Genomic DNA, 16,646 nt, shown 5'->3' with positions numbered 1-16,646 from the left:
TCATGGCTCTCCATCCTCACTTGGCACTTTTATTTATTGATAATAGCTTTAGTGTGGACTTTCATAACATTATTTTGTAAGCTGTTCTGTATATAGTTTTGCATGCTAGGCAAAAATTAGTTACATGACAAAACGATGACTTTCTGGTAATTTTCCTAAAAACTGACACAAAAGCCTGTGCTCATTATTATCCTAAATTTGGTGGCAATTTAATGCAGAGTTATAGAATTTAGATCTGCAGGTAATGTGTGCCCCAGGGATGTGTTTATGTATTTCAGGAATCACACCTGAAAAGTTCTGCCCAAACCTTCATTTTATTCCCACTCACACCCCCTGCAGTTCAAAAGAAGTTTTTGCTATGGCTGACGAAGGTGGGGAGCATCTCCTTTGGGATCAGCTCCATGGTGGTCCAACTTGCAGGCAGTGCTCTGGAATAGCCGAAGAATCCCAAAAGCTTGTGCCACTTTTATCTTTCTTTTTCTTCACCTGCAGTGAGCAGAGAGAAGAAAAGGGCCTGCCTTCCTGATGACACAGACACGGTGTGGCATAAACGAAGGTCCTGAACCTTATCTAACAGCTCATTAATTCTCAACAACACAGGGAACAGGGCTCAAACACAGTCCTGACTCAGAGGGGTCAGCAATCCTGTATTAATTACTCACGTCACCAAACCTCTTGCCTACCCTACAGTTACAGGCACATTCCTGGTTTCTAATTCCTAGTTTTAACTGAAAGTTCCACATTTATTTCTTCCGCTAAGGACAGAGAGGAACTTTGGGGTAACCAGAGGAAAATTAATTAACTGAAAATGTGCTCAGCATGCACTGAGACATTTTATAGTCTGCAGCAATGCCCAGTGTTTCCTTTTTTTTCCTCTCCTTTAATGTGTACCTTAAAGAGATTGATTCTCACCTCCAGTCCCTGAAGAGGTAGTAATAACACAGAAGACAACGTGTTGGAGGGATTTCTACCTCCTCTGCTCAAAACTGCAGCAGTCCTGACAAGATACATGTTTTTTAAAGTACTCTTACCTTCCCAAGCATACTGCAGGTGCTAACAGTTACATATTTAATTAAAAAAAAAAAACAATCATGAATCATGCACGTGTCCGCAGGCTTCTGTCAGCTACTAGCATACTCCTTGAGCGCAAAAGCACAACACATTTGTATGCTTTCCAGAGTAACTGGTGTATGTGCTGTTGTCATTTGCGTATTATAATAGGCATCCTTGAATGTGTGAAAGCTGCTATTTTACGTATTATTTTACACACCTTTTAAATTACTTGAAGCTTAATGGGAGGTTCAGGGGCACCCACAGGTTTGGAACATTCCCTGTAGCACAACTTCCCCTTATGCAGCAACTAATTAGGAAGCTGAGCCATGTTACAGAGTTGGGCATTATCTTTATTCTGTTGGTAGGGAGCATCACAATCGCTGAAAATAACCTCTGAAGCTAACAGGACAAGGTTGTAACAAGTGCATTTGTAACGCACAAGCCACGTTAAAAGACCTTCAAAACAACAAAATCCCCACATTTTATTTCAAATGGAGCACAGAAATTAAAGTCTCCACCAGAGTACAATTTTCATTTTGCTATAGTGACTAGAAAGTACTGCAACCCTCACTGTAAAATCACTTATGCACCAGTGAGGTGACTGGGACTGCTGTTTTACAAGTATAACAAGGCAGCAATCTGACCTGATAAAAAAAGCAAGGGCAAATTCATATATAATTCTCACTTCAAAATAAGATGCAAGTATAGTGCCACTGAATTATACATTAAACAAATGCATCCCAAGGAGCACTAGTCTCTAGAATAGGCACAGATGAAAGAGTACAATACAGATCTTCTCTGTTTACATACGTACACATAAATATATGTATACGTGGACACACACATCCCTATGGCGACTCCATCCTACATATGAATTTTAACTATTTATGTCATGCTGTCCCAAGATGACCTCAAAGCACTACAAATATTTCATGTCTTATAACTATCCATTTGTCCTCCGGTTTAATAACATTTTTCACAAGTTAAGTGACACAGAGATCAAAAAGAGGAGGGAACAACTTTTCAGAGACAAAAGACAAGCAATGCTAGAAGTAAAATAGTGAGATCCCAATAACCCATCTCTTACTCAATTTCTAAGTATTTGCTCACTATGGACTGTGGAGAACACCTAGTTTTTCATCCAAGAGTATTTTATTCTGGGCAAGCAACAGTAATTCCTATTATGGCTCTGCCCTAGGTTATCTCAAATAATGAAATCACAAGAAGACTCTCTTCTGCATTGGACATTCTGGATTTTTATTTACTTTCTTTAATGTTGGGTGCTGGTAGATGCTTAATAAAGGAAAATACACATTCCTTTGACAGAGGTAATCTGCCTGCCTTTAACAGAGAACAGCACAGAGGAGGACCACCAGATCTCCAGGAAAAGGAAAGCAATGATAACAGTCTTGGGCTACACAGTTGTCTTTCCCTCCACCCTTGTTTGGAGACCGGCTCTCCCAGATGTGGGCTGAGCTGCCCTTATTTGTGTCTGCTGTCACCTCAAGATTATCTCAATGCATTATGCATAGGGATCCCTCTGAACTGAACATGGAGATCAATGACAGTGCAGGCTGTAGCAGCGAATAATCTTATTAGGAGTCCCCCAGCTGCCAGGACCCACAGTTACTGCTGGAAGTACTAGAGGGTACTTCTAAGTCACTGGCTTTGACCCATGTTTTTCTGATGTCCTGGCTTTCTACTGTATGGAATAGTACTTTCTGCTGAGGGGAAGAAGAAAAAGGTATAAAGCTAGAGCATTTGTCAGGGCATTTTCATGAACTACTTCTGACACAGAAGCTTCTAAATTCAGAACAGCACAAGCATTTGAGCCATGCTCCTAAGGCAGTCTTCTCAGCAGGAAGCAGAGAGCTGTAAGCAGTAAGTAAAATGGGACAGTCTCTTGGCTCACTCCTTTCCTCCATTTCAAGGTGTAGAAGGAGGAGCGACTGCTTGTTTCATCTTTCCAAGACGACATTTGTTAAAAAGGAAAAAGGAGCCCTGAACATGAATCTCATTTTTTCATACCTATACTATCAAAATAAAGCATGTGTACACATTATTTCACAGTAAGGATTAAACAGCAAGTATGTCAGCCAAAACTGCCTCATGAAACACTGCCAAAAGACAAATCCATAGATGCAGGTGGGCTGAGACATGAGGGAAAATTAAGCTGTGTTGCCACAGAGATGCAAAGATACTCCAGTTGATTCATTCCCCTGACCTCTTCCTCAAACCCACAACCAAGCTCTGAGATATCTCCCAAGGGAAGAGTAGAAGCCCCATTTCATGACACATTTCAAATTGGGCTGAACATACCACTACGAGATGTATTGCAGGGCAGAGATGTGTGTTAGCAAGGGAATAGTGAAGCAGCCACAAAAGGTCTTTTGTATCTGAGGACATGAGAGATTCATTGCAAGAGAACCCACAAATTAATTAGGGGAGTGTATATGTTTGGTACTCTCGACAGCTACGCTGTATGCTGGCAGCAACAGGTCTTTTTAATGGGGGGTGGGGTGGGGGTGGAAATGGTGATGACTTTTACTTTCTGAACAAATACAATTCACTTGAGGCCTATAAGGTATACAGAGGCATGCAGGTAGGTAGGAACCTTTGGGAAAGGCAGGAAGAGGACCTTCTTTGGAGGCACCATGGGACAGTATGTTCTGTGGGTCAATTTTTACCTTTCACTTCTGAAACCTGCCTTACAGCTACCTGCTGGCAGTGGCTTGGCTGACAAACACACCACGCTTTGACCGTACAAAGAGGGTCAATCTGAAGCCTGCATGTTATATCTGCATTCAACACGTGGCTTGAATGATGGCTGCAAAAAAACTATGCAGGCTTTCTGTAATTTTAATTCGCAGAGCATAGACCCCAGGATTTTTTGATGCCTGAGGAGAAGTCCATCAGGGTACTGGGGAAGAAACAGTCCCCTGAGCTCTCTTTCAAACCATTAAAAATCCTGCCCTCTACCATCAGTCTATTTGCTTGGATTAGTCAAGAAGCAAAAGGCCTGCAAATCCCATCCTACAGGAGCAATTTGTATGCTAATTCTGCTTCAGTAGTTTCATTTTTTTATTTCCCAGTGTTGCTCTTACCTGCTGCTGGTTTTCCCTCTGAGAATGCAGCCTGGCTTGTATGCATTCCCTGGTCTCCTGGAAAGCCTGTCTTTGGGACACTTCTGCTGGATAGTGGGTACACACGCCTACAATGTTTGTACAGGAGAAGATGAGAACATTGGAGACCAGCTGCAACAAGAGAAAAAAGAAGAGGAAAATACTTGGTTACACTTTGGAAACCTGCCATCAGTAACAAAGCACCAGTCAGAACCCAGCCCCTTCCACAACTCCTTAATCCAAGCCATGCTTAAACCTCAAAATCTTAATTCCAGTACATTTTACCTCTAGTGTCTAATATATAAAAAAACTTCCATATATGGCCTCATATATATGTTCTTAACACTATGTATTACTTCACTGGTAAAAGATACAATTCCACTGGTAATTCTGTAATCTTGCTTTTGGTAATCCAGTAACTATCTACAAATGCATGATTGCTCTGTCAGCTAATAGTCAGCTAAGACTTGTGCAGACAGATCTGACAGAGGAACACAAATATTTCCAGGTTTGTGTACCTACATATCTGCCTGAAAATATATCAAAGATACATTAAACCATTATTTTGAAGTAGTGCTTAACATACTGAAGGGAAAATGTTGGTATTCACAAGGTTTAAAAGCAACTGAAATATTTTTTTAACTGAGTTCCAACTCAAAATTTTATGATAGTAGATTAAAAAAACCCATGTTTTTTACTTTTCTGTGAATATCACTACAGAAAGAGTTGTTAAGTCTGAAGCATATTTGGACTGGACAAGCATGAAGGAAAAGCTGTATCGCCCTTCTGCTTCCACATGGGTTATGTTTTGTAGGGAAGCAGTCATAACTACTGCTGAAAACTAGTGTTGCAATTATTTACTTCCCAACTATTTTTAATAAAATAAAAAAAAAAAAAATCCATGCCCACTGGTGGCAATTGGTTCATGCAAAACGTTCAAAACCACTTCTGATGGTATCATGTAAACATTTCCCTTGACAGAGGTCAGTCACAGTGTAACTTCTTGAAAGTTATACAAGATTTACTGGGTCACCCTTTGAGAACAGTCTTATTTGAAACACCTCTTATCCCTTTTGGGGGAAAGACTGTCAGACCTGCAACGTTCTTAAAAATAGGGATCTTTGATCTATTACCTAATGAGTCCAAATTATCCTTCACTTTTATTACTTTTTTACTGCAGAATTAAAAAAAAAAGTAATTTCCAGACCAGTCCGTTCCCTGAAAACATGGGGCCAGGCTCTGAAGGGCAGGAGGGGTGCAGGATGCCCCTCAAGCCCTGAGCTCACAAGGGGTGCTCAGACTCCTCAAATCAACTTGGTCACTGTACAGGAGAGAGGAGCCACCCTTGTGTCAAACGTGGACCCACATCCTGAAGAGTAACAACCTCTCCGAGAAACCCCGCTGGGATTACTCCAACTCCGACTACATCCACACACTAAGGACAGCAACAATTATTTTATTAACAACTCTGTCTTGAAACAGGATTTAGGCAGAAAAACCTCATCTTTCAGCTCAAAATAAGCAATACCTTAGGCTACAGCCATCTGAGGGACTTTTCTCTATGGATGGCTGCCAGCTGATGGTAACACTCCAACTTCCCAAGCTCCTGCATCGAAGTGCTGCATTTTGGGCTACATCCCCGCAGTGAGTTCCCACACTTACGTATCATACTACAATACAATAACCTTCAGATCACAGATACCCACTGGTGATTGTCATCAATGCCAGCTATACATATCTGCAGATAACTGGTTTCCAAGGAGGAAACTATTCTGAATCCCTACAGATTGCTCCCCCTCCAAAGAGCCCACACTTCAGACAGAGATAGGCCTATCGAAAGTGCACATCAAATATATGAGCATGAAATAGCCCTGATCCTAAACTCACACATTCTCTTCACAATTACATTCTTGCTCGGCTCTTTCTAAGGCTGGCTGGATCCTGCCAGATCCAAGGTTCTCCATCTCTCCCCCAAGCTGATCAGACACCAGCCAACTTCCACACAGATCCTGCCCAGCTACCCTAACCCAGTGCTGCATCCAATGGGTATTTGATGGTATTGTTTTGCTGTTATGGTAATTTTTAATGATGAAAAATCCACCCATAGTATAAAAAAACACTAATGCTTATTATAATGACAAAAGAGATTAAAAAGGGAGCAGAAATAGGGTTTTCCTAAGACTTACTCTGACTCCTGCTCCACAGATCCACTGATTGTGACTCACAGCTTGTGAACAACACTGCTACAAGTTCAATACATTTACTATGGGCTCAAAGGGGTTAACACTAAATAGCACCTTTTGCATGGCCAGATTACAGCAAGACTCCTAAATTCTCTCTATTGGAGCTATTCGGTTGTGCAGTAAGTGGAAAATTTGTCAGGACATACAAAACAGCATAAGCACGAGTCATATATCTGAAATGGATAAAACTGAAAGCATAGAAGATTATAAGGAAATATGCAGTTTTCTTTTTTAAGCCCAAGAATTTGAGATTTCATTTCACTTACAGTCAATAGCGCAAACCCAAAACAAACTCCCCAAAACAGTGACTCAACTCTTGCACCAAGAACAAGAGACAACGTGGTTTAGATGGCAGGCAACATATCAGGAGTTAACCGAGCAGAAGAAAGGAACACCTCAGACCTGAAAACAAGCTCTTTTTGGGTATATCTCAATGCCAACAAAAAGTCCCACCAGTGGGGCCCACCCGTGAAGATAGCATTGTCATGATGATGCCCTAAGTAGCCAAGCTCTACAGTTCGGCCTTTCGTATTATGCATTGAGACCAACATTGTCAAAGAGTACCAAAAAAATCATCAGACTTTACATTATTGATAATATTTGTGGAACGCAAAGCAATTTAACTTTTCAGCACTCTGTGATGTTGTTTTACACAAACCCAAGGGACTTCACAGACTAATACACAAGACAGACTCAGATGACCATGCTTCATCAAGCACGAATAAAGAAATTACATTGCAATATAGTTTAAGTAGCACGGGGCAGACATCTGTATTTATTCTGTTACAAAGAAGATAATTTCATTCACAGTATGGCATCTTTGCAACACCCGGAAACATAAGGGGGCAAATTACAGTGTAACATTGGAAGTGTCAAAGATCTGGAGAGATTTAAAACTGAAGCGCCTACTATTTGCAGCAACACTTGTTATGTGAGCAAGAGCGTTTTGTTCAGTATCTGTTCACAATCATTTTCTTCACAGGCATTTTAAAATATATTAAAGAAAATAAAAAAGAAAAAAGCTTTCTAATCTCATTAATTTTTTTCACAGTCCTCTGTCTTACTAAAATAAATTTATATCCTGTTTGTCAAATAGTACTACTTGCTTATCAGCTTCCTTGCCATTTTGCTATGGTAACCAGCTTCAGTCCCAGGAGGAAAGAGATGATGTAGATATTAAAACTGATTCCCTAAGCCCCATGGCCTGAAAAGTAAAAACGTATTATGGCAACTATTTCAGACAATCTGTGCTTGAAGAGCTGTTCAAGGCAATGGGAAAATATAGTTGTCTATTTTGCAGTGGATTTCCTTCCCCTGCCTAGCTTTAGACTAAGAAGATTCTTATCCTTCTGATTTTGGAAACTAGCAGTTTATAAAAGACTATTTCATTTACATATAACTCCTAGATAAGTATTAAAACTGCCTGCAGTATTGTCATATTTGAATATTTCATAAACTAATATGTTTACTCTTACAGCATGTGTGTGTGACAGAGAAATGCTACTAAACATCACCAAGGCAGAGTTCTTTAAAGGTAATTCAATACCAAACGAAAAGCAATGTACTATGAGCGGTTTTCAAAAACGACTGTGACTTCTCAGTTCCTCTGGAATAATAGATCACTCAATCTCAGTCAACAAAACCAACCAGACAGTTTCTAGTCACTTTGATTTTATCGCACAAAGCACTGCAATGCTTTTGTTGAATATCTCGCAGGAAACTGTTTTAAATATTTTTTGCCTTGGTGACTGAAGGAAAAAAAGAAAGAGATGGAAACAGTTTAGTTCCATGTGATCTAGGAGTTATGAAAACCTGGTATTACAAAATCAAAATCAAGAGCTAAATTTGGCCTGCCACTATTGTTACAAAATTGATGTTTTGATGTTTCAGGCCAGGCTGAGGAAGAACCTGGATGGCTCGGTGACCAGGGGAGAGCCTCCAGACCACCACAAGCCAAAAAAAGCATCAGCTTGCATCAATATTGCCACGCTTCTCCCTGCTGTGTTTCTATTCCATTATTCTTCAAACACCAGATGCTATTCAGTATGTAATTAAGAGACAACAACCTGCTTAAGAGGGATAGCTCAGATAGATAAATTCTGTTAGTTCTCTACCTCTGCCAGAGCAAACAAGGCTGGCTACTGACATCAGAAAGTGGGCCATATTCCTCGGAATATCACCACTTATTATAAAAATCAGAGCTTCTGTTTTTTTGCCAAGTTACTCTGTTTTGGTCCATCTCTGTTCTCGTGGAGATGCTCAGGGTTATTTCTGTTCTGAGATCACAGCACTAGGCTATTCCCCGTTAGTTTCCAAGATCACTAAGCAGTATTTTGTTTTTCTATTTATTTTTCATTTAAATCAAAATATTGTTTTGATATTTTCATAAAGTCACATTTTGAAAACAACTACATTTTAAGCTTCTACTGTTGGGCAGTAAACTTGTCACAAGGAGAAAGCAAGCACATACATGGAGATTAAAAAATCATGCAAAACAATCTAAAGAAAAAAAGAAATTACCTATTCCTTCTTTCCAGAGTGTGACACTGCTCTGCCTCTGCTTTCCAGCTCTTATGATACTCATCCAGTAGCAATTTTTTTGTTAAATCAGTGCAACAGCTAGGTTAAAAGCAGGTAACAGCTGAGTTTCTAGACTACATTCAGAGTGGTTGTATACTGAATTGACAAATCGGTCCATTATTAATGGCAGAGACAGATGCTGAAATAAGCTTTACTTTTGAGAGTTCCTTTTTCTAACCATGAAAAATTATTATAAAATCTTTAATACTTATCTGAAACAATGTGAGAACAAAAATATGGATTACAAAAGCTCAAACTATCCAAGATATTTCTACAGCACCTCTGCATGTAATCCTGAATTCAAAGTACAGATAAATTCTAAAGATAAAAAGCCCAAACATCATGAAAAAATGTTGTTGTTACAAGGTATAGCAGGTGCTGTTTTTTAAATGCTCACCCTGAACAGCAATTAACCCTGTATTGCCTCTTTATGTACTACTGTCTAATAAAAAAATTGGAGCAGCTACAGAGCCAAAGGCATAATGAAAATTAAAATGAAAGACAACATCACCTGGCTTCAAGATCAAATTACTCATGTATTTGTGCTGTATATACAACTACATCTTTGATTTCACAGAGCTACAACTAGCAGTGTACTAAGATAGTGAAAACTTGTTGATTATGCTACAAAGATAATCAGTTAAAGTCATATGGTCTTCTCCCAGTGTTTGACCAGTAAAGAACAGGATTAGTACTAGTGAAGAAATGAGTTTTTTATTTTAAATGGGACAAGTACTTTTCCTGAATAATTGAAATAACTGCAGCAAAAGATTATATCAATACAGCAGAGTCTAAGAACAAATTTGCTGAAGTTGCTATATGGTGCCTTCCCTCTTTGTTCTGCTGCCTCTGTGCCGCAACCACTTACGTGGATCTCAAGCAGAACAGAAAACTGGTTACAGCCACTATCTTCCAAAGACTCCTCAAAGTGTGCTTTATGCACACGGGTAGTGCTACTGAATCCAGCTCTGAAAAATTCAAATGCTTTCCTATGTCACAGTATAAGTTAACAATCCCGAAGTAGCAGAATTTATTAAGAGTAATGCTCTAGATAGGCAGTAAATCTCTTCAGTTGACATTGGGAACAAAAAACTTCTTTGCAGAAATACTTCTGAAACTTTTTTGCCTATTCCTTCTATTTGGGAAGCCTACAAGGAGCAAAAGCTGTCTACTTTAATTTTTCAACTAGATTCTATATTCAGCATAATGTTACTTGCTGAGAGCAAAGCAGTGGTATTTTGGTTGAAAACACTAAAAGAACCTTTATGCCACTTGTGAATGTCTCTGCTCAAGAATTACAGTCTATAAAAACATTACACTGAAGTTACCCATTCTGTGTATTTCAGTGACCATCTCACCTTTTCAGCCCCTGTATACATTGATCTTGGATGTGATGGATGCTCTGTTCTCCAGGGGAAAGTCAAACAAGTACAGAATAATTTTTTAATTCTAAAGAAAGAATGAACTTATCTAATTTATCTTTTAAGTACATAGTTGCAGGTAGTGACATAATACACTACACCCCCCATCCAGAGCAAAAAGTTAAGATTTTTCTATTTTTCAATTCTTCCAGTTGTTTCAGGGGACATCAAAATGTTTGATGCTGCTTTCTTAATTTTAATGCCTTGTACCTTTTTCTATAAAACATTTTAATTCATTTATTGATTGCTGTAAGTGCAAACCTTCCATGCATTCTTTCCCATTGATATACTGTTACAGAATAGAGCATTTATGATTTCGGTTTTTTAATAATTAAAACCTTTAAATCCCAATTCTATTAAAGAACAAAACATTACCAATACACATGTATTTTTAGTAAGTACCTCAAGAGGAAACATTCCTATATCAAACTGATATAATTCTACTTCCCATCACTGTTTTATTAATTTTTCTGCTAGGATTTCACTGAGATCCTATTTTCTTTGGTCACTGAGCGATAAGGTTAAGAAGAGGAGAATATACTGTCCTGACCAAATCGCGGCATAACACCAGCTAAAAAAAGCATTTCTGTGTCTAATTTTTCCTGGAACTCTATCACGATCCCAGCAAAGCATCCTCTGCATGGTGGCACAGGCTGGTGGGGAGAAAGTGCTGCCCTTCGCTACCAATAAAAAAAAATAGTAGGCAAGGAGATTCCCAGGTCCTATCGTCCATCCTCACTGAATCTCCGTGGCAACCAGGTTTTTGTGCATCTTCGTACTTAACATACTTTACGAGCTATGAATCAGCACTGGTTTTCATGCAAAGATCTTTGCTGGTGAACCAGATGGAGGAAGTCAACAGCCCGTGGAAAAGTGGGTATGACAGCCGCGTGGGAAGCTGCCACTTGAGGGTAAACATCCAGTGGCCCTTGCATGCAAGAGTAAGACCCTGAAACAACTTCAGAAAAGGCTTCTTCCACTGAAACAGGGATATTTCCCCTTTCCCTTCCCCTATTAGCAATCTAACCCCTGCTTTATTATGTAAATTATCAGCTCTTAAGTCTTAGCAACTAGGCTGTCTCCTTCAACTCCAGTGGCTTATCTTAAAAGATGGCACACCAGCCAGACTCATCTCATCAGCATGTGCATAGCAGCACAGAGAGGTGAGCACAAGCTGCAAAGTTTGGCCAGTTTCAAATCTGCTGTGGCAGCCTCCAGCAGGAACAACATGCTAGAGAGGGAGGGCTGGGATTGCCACAGCTCTCATGAACAATACTGCACAGGAGGTTGGTTGGGGCATGTTTAACACTCCAGCTCACTTCACCTGACCCTAGTGAAAACGCATGTGTACCATGAGTGAATTCATCACCCTGCAAGTGTGTTCATTTCTGATCCAGAGAGGTGTCTATATGTCAAAGACTTCAGCAACCAAATACAATCTTACTGAAATCAAAGCTCTTCAAACAGGACTTCAAACATCAGGTACATCTCTTTGAGGTCACGAAAGTGGATGAAAGCTCCTAGTCCTTCCATGCATGACTCACAGCTGTCATTAGGTAAACATCTTCACACACCAGGTATGTCAAGATAATTGTGACAAGTGTACAAAATTTGCCCAGATGCATGATAGCTTAGGTAATTTAGACAGTGACTTCAGTTAAGAAAATTAAGCCAGTCTCTGATATTTCAGCAAAATCAGTTGTTCTGCAAATGATTGTAAGCACATTTGAGTTTGGACTATCTTCATGCCAGTCTCACCTGCCCATGTGCTCTCAAGGTGGGAGGAGCTGTTCATAAGAAGATACAATAGGTGTTAATTTAAAAGGTGTTAATAGAAAACAGTGTAATTGAATAGAAGTAGATTAAGAAGCTTTTGATATTTCCACAATGCCTCTGATGCTAAGGGAAGCTGTAATCATTGAGGAGAAAGGTCAAGAAATGTGTCTGATTCATTTTTTATATCGTATTTCCTTCCCTATCTGGTGAAAGAGATGTGAGGGAAGGAAGCCAAATGCTTAGGTGTTCTATCAGGACCTCTGGAAATTTCTCCACTCTACTGAAACATACATTAAACTCCATTTAATATATGCTAACTAACTCAACAAGCAAATCCATATGCTGATTTGACCCATGATGGAAGCAGGATTTTGTTTACTTTGCTTTTCTGCATTCTGCTTTTTTGTTTTGGACCAGGTTGTGCCTGGCAGCCAGTGTTTACCTACATGATCTCTGCAGCCTGTCCTGCAGGATCCCAGTTCTTCAGAGTCACCTCCACAGCTGCCACTACCTGCCCGCTTCATCCTCCCGGCAAGGGGTGCTCTGCCTTTCAGCCTACATGCTGCCAGCAAACACACTTCACAGAGGAGTACATTCCCAAGACCTGTGGTTGCTTTCAACACCTATGAGAAAAAATACCCGTACGAAATAAGCAAAATCATGAAAATCAACACCCCTCTGCTTTTCCCCCATCACAGTGCACCCTGGTCCTTAGTGTTTGTGGGAATCTTTCTGGGAGCCCTGGACCCAGATACAGGCAGTGCATCACCCCTTATCTTCCATAGTCATTTAAGCACACGCATCACCTCGAGGTCACTGGGAAAACAAAAATATTTATCTAGTTACATGAAAGTCTTATTTATCTGGGAAAAAAGAATGTTCTCCAGTTGCTCAGCAGGCAGAAATTAGTGCCCTAAATATGGTCTGTAAGACATAAAAATCATTATTTCCCAAGCATTTAGAATGTGTGTTTTTGGGAGGTGGTGAGTTAGGTTGGTTTTGTTTGTTTGTGTGGGAAGAAATGTAAAATTAAAGAAAGAATGGAATTCAGACGGATTTTTTGGTTTTGATTTAAAGAAGACTTCCTTTCTTCTTCTGTTGCTGAGTTTCAAATCAAGCCCGCACGCTATGCTCCTTCCTACTAACATTCCTATCCTAATATATATTTTTAATAAACAAAACTTACCAAGCACCACCAGCAAAGTTTGAACTCTTGAGCTGAAGCAGTGGCATCTTGCACCAGATGAGGTGAAGAAGCAGCATTCGCAGCAGATAGCAAAGATTGTACACAGCCACCACTAATATATAAGTCAACCTATAAGAGATCTGACTGGATCACAACCGAATACACTCCTTTAAAAGCTGATGTGTGGTTTTGCCAGCTATTACAGTAAACTAAGCTTACTTCTGAATGAGAGGCGTTGCATAGAAGTCTGATATTAGTTATTGTATCTTATGGTCTGGCTGCTTGAGCAGTTGAGCATACTGATCTCTGAACAGATTCAGTTTCAACCACAAAAAAACTATCAGTAGGCAAATTCCTGACCAAATTTTAACTGGGCACAATGGACAGCTTGAAGGCGCATTCCTTGGCCTTCAGCTTCATCATACTGAATTTCAAAGGTCTACAGTAATATAATAAAGATTTTATAGAGAAGCTCTAAAAGAATCTTCAGAATTGTTTGGATAGACAAGTGTAAGACAACCTAATGACAATGGTTACGACCAGCTCTGTTTATAGTACAAATTACACAACACAATTTAGCCTGCCTTTATTTCACTATACCCAACCCCTCTTCCCTCTGCCTTTGGAGTGGCACTACTTCACTCTTTCATTCCGCCTTCTTTATACGGTAACACTCATTATTATCCACCCTGGACTTTCCTCTCAGCTCCCCAGTCCTGTCTTTCCAACAACTGCACACATAAATGCATGGCCTCACGATTCCAGGATCAAACCAAATGAGTATTTTTAAATTAGCCAAGATGAACGTCATTCTTTTCTGATAGATCCAACAATTTGGTTACTCTGCTACTACGTGAGCTTTTCAGAGTGTACGTTACAGGGCACAGTTTTAATTGCTTTGCAGTATCTGAAGGAAAACATTTCAATGTATACTTTCGAGGCATATGTAATTGAAAATATTAACCAAGTCCCACACCACAAGACTGCATCATTAATTTCTGTAAGCATTACGAAATGGCAGGAAGCTGGATTACTGAACTAAGGTATTCTATAGCCAAAGGTTATTTTTGCTAGGATCTTAAATCTACTTTTTCTCGCTGTCAAATGTATAACATGAATATACTGAAAATGTTGGTATTATGATACTGTAAAACTTCAAATGTTTAACAGAAACAAACAAATCAACCTCACTTTGCTGGAGATGCACAGTTTGGAAGAGTCTTTGAATTCTGGCAATTGAAATAAGCTGGGTCTGCTGAGAATTTGGCAGGATATAAAGAAATAAATCCAAATTTCTGTATCTAGTGGAAAATTTTGAATCTGGAATTGAGCATGTACTTCTGTTCTCCCAAAGATCGTTACAAGAGATTATGCAGCTGAATAGGTTTTCTGAGGTGAACTTAAAATAGACCTAATATCATACTAACCTCCCCAAGAGGATACTGTACACCACAGAATTGGACTTTGAAAAACAATGAATTATGAATATTTAAAGTAACCTAATCTTAGGAAGACAGACAGAAAAAAATAGGGAGTTCTTATTTTCAGAAGTTTTTGTAATATGACAACAAGACAGCAAAGGACCTAAGAGACCTCATGAACTATGTAGTTCATTCCCAACTTGCCTCTTAAAAATCTCTCATATCAAAAAACTGATACAAGAATTCTCTTGAAGTTTAAAGGTCATTGAATAGTAGTACTGGCTTTTGTTATATTATATACAGTATTTCTCTTAAGATATCCCAAAGAGACACTTACCTTTCCTGGAGCAGAAAATATTGAACATAAACAAATTAGCTTGCAATCTACCTTCCCAGCCATCAGTGTCTGTTGCATCACTGTTTAAATATTTAGTCACAGCATTAGATTTTTCATTTCCAAGAATACAGTACCTGTGTACTTGGCCTTGCCTACTAAGCCTTTCACAAATCATCACTTGTATTATGTGGAGATTTATTAGTATACTTCAAAACAAAATGAGTTTATGAAAAATACTTCAAACATGGAAGATAAATGGATAAATAATTGCTTAAAGAGTAAAAACACAGCTGACGAGATTTTTGCTATCTACCTAAAACCAGTTACAGTTATTGCCTTTATATCTGGGAAATGAGAGCCACAAAAAATAACAAATAGTGATTTTATCAGGAGATAATAATAATAAAAAATGGTACAAAATGGTGTAAAATCTTTCAGTACGTCAGCAGTTCCATGACTGGTTTGAAATCATAGATTGGTTCTTTGCCATGCCACCATAATGTGATAGCATTTGTTGTTCTAAATCCAATACAGAGCTCCTAAGCTGCTTTTGATAGTATAAAGGTATTAGATCCAGTTCTGTATTCTTATCAGTTAAACTCTATCAACATAAGACAGACAGAACTAGAGAAAATGATTAATTATATCTCTAAGATCTTATCTCATCAAACATTTCTTAGTGCTTTATGATAATCAGTCATAAGCAAATAAGAGATATCCCTTCAAAGGCAAAGCAGGTGGTACTTGACAGATAGCAGGGATAACTGATGTATCATCTGGTGCACAGAAGGCCCAAATGCTCTAACGTGCATCCTGCTGCAGAGCTGGTAAAATAACTGCAAACAGAAGGAAAAGTGAAAGGACAGTGAAAAGTCACAATTCCAGATGTGCAATGCAAAGCTAGGAGAATACAGAAACAAAACAGACTGGAATAAAAGACTTAAATGGGTCTTTTCTGCCATTGACTTCCTTCATACATTGAGGTCTCCAAGGCAGTCTTTAAAACTAACCAACTGCTCTTTTGAGAACATCAAATACCTTTCCTAAACAAAGAGTAGAAAAGTTTCTCAAAATGGTTCCACCAGAAGCTCCAGAAAATAGTCATGTAACTCTTAAAAGACAAACCACAAAATAACCGACTCAGATGTATCTTGTTTGCTTATGAATAAAAAAACTCCAAACACTTCCTTTTAAAGAAACTATTTCAGAAATTTATAGCAGAAATCAACTGATAAAAACAACTATTTCAACAATCTGATGCTAAGCCATTGGCATCACCTAGGCATCACAGAGAGTACTGACCACAGCAAAGTCTCTCTAATACTTTTGTTATTACCAGAACCTGGGCAGAAATTTCTCAAGTCGTTATCTGTCTGTTTGTTGCATTCATGTTTAACTGAAAAGTTCATAATGTCTATGCAGTTTTGGAAAACACACCCAAAAAAAAAAAGGAGAGAGAAGGGAGAGTGTGGTGGAACCTCAGAAGAGGCAGAATCTAAACCAAACA

At 39.0% G+C, this 16,646-nt stretch overlaps 1 protein-coding gene across 2 annotated transcripts in view; it reads right to left on the bottom strand.

Annotated features, from left to right (window-relative positions):
* ADCY5 (adenylate cyclase 5) overlaps positions 1 to 16,646 on the bottom strand; it is a gene marked incomplete at its 3' end in the record, with an annotated part of 214,657 nt that overhangs the window by 85,177 nt on the left and 112,834 nt on the right. For both annotated transcript variants that reach the window (XM_082001557.1, XM_082001558.1), the window contains exon 2: positions 4,158 to 4,307. In XM_082001557.1, coding sequence (XP_081857683.1) covers positions 4,158 to 4,307 — 150 coding nt within the window. The remainder of the gene's footprint in view (positions 1 to 4,157; positions 4,308 to 16,646) is intronic.

The sequence above is a fragment of the Phaethon aethereus genome (assembly GCF_964289735.1).
Source record: "Phaethon aethereus genome assembly, chromosome: 6".
NCBI lineage: Eukaryota > Metazoa > Chordata > Aves > Phaethontiformes > Phaethontidae > Phaethon > Phaethon aethereus.
This window is presented reverse-complemented; position numbering and strand designations above follow the sequence as displayed.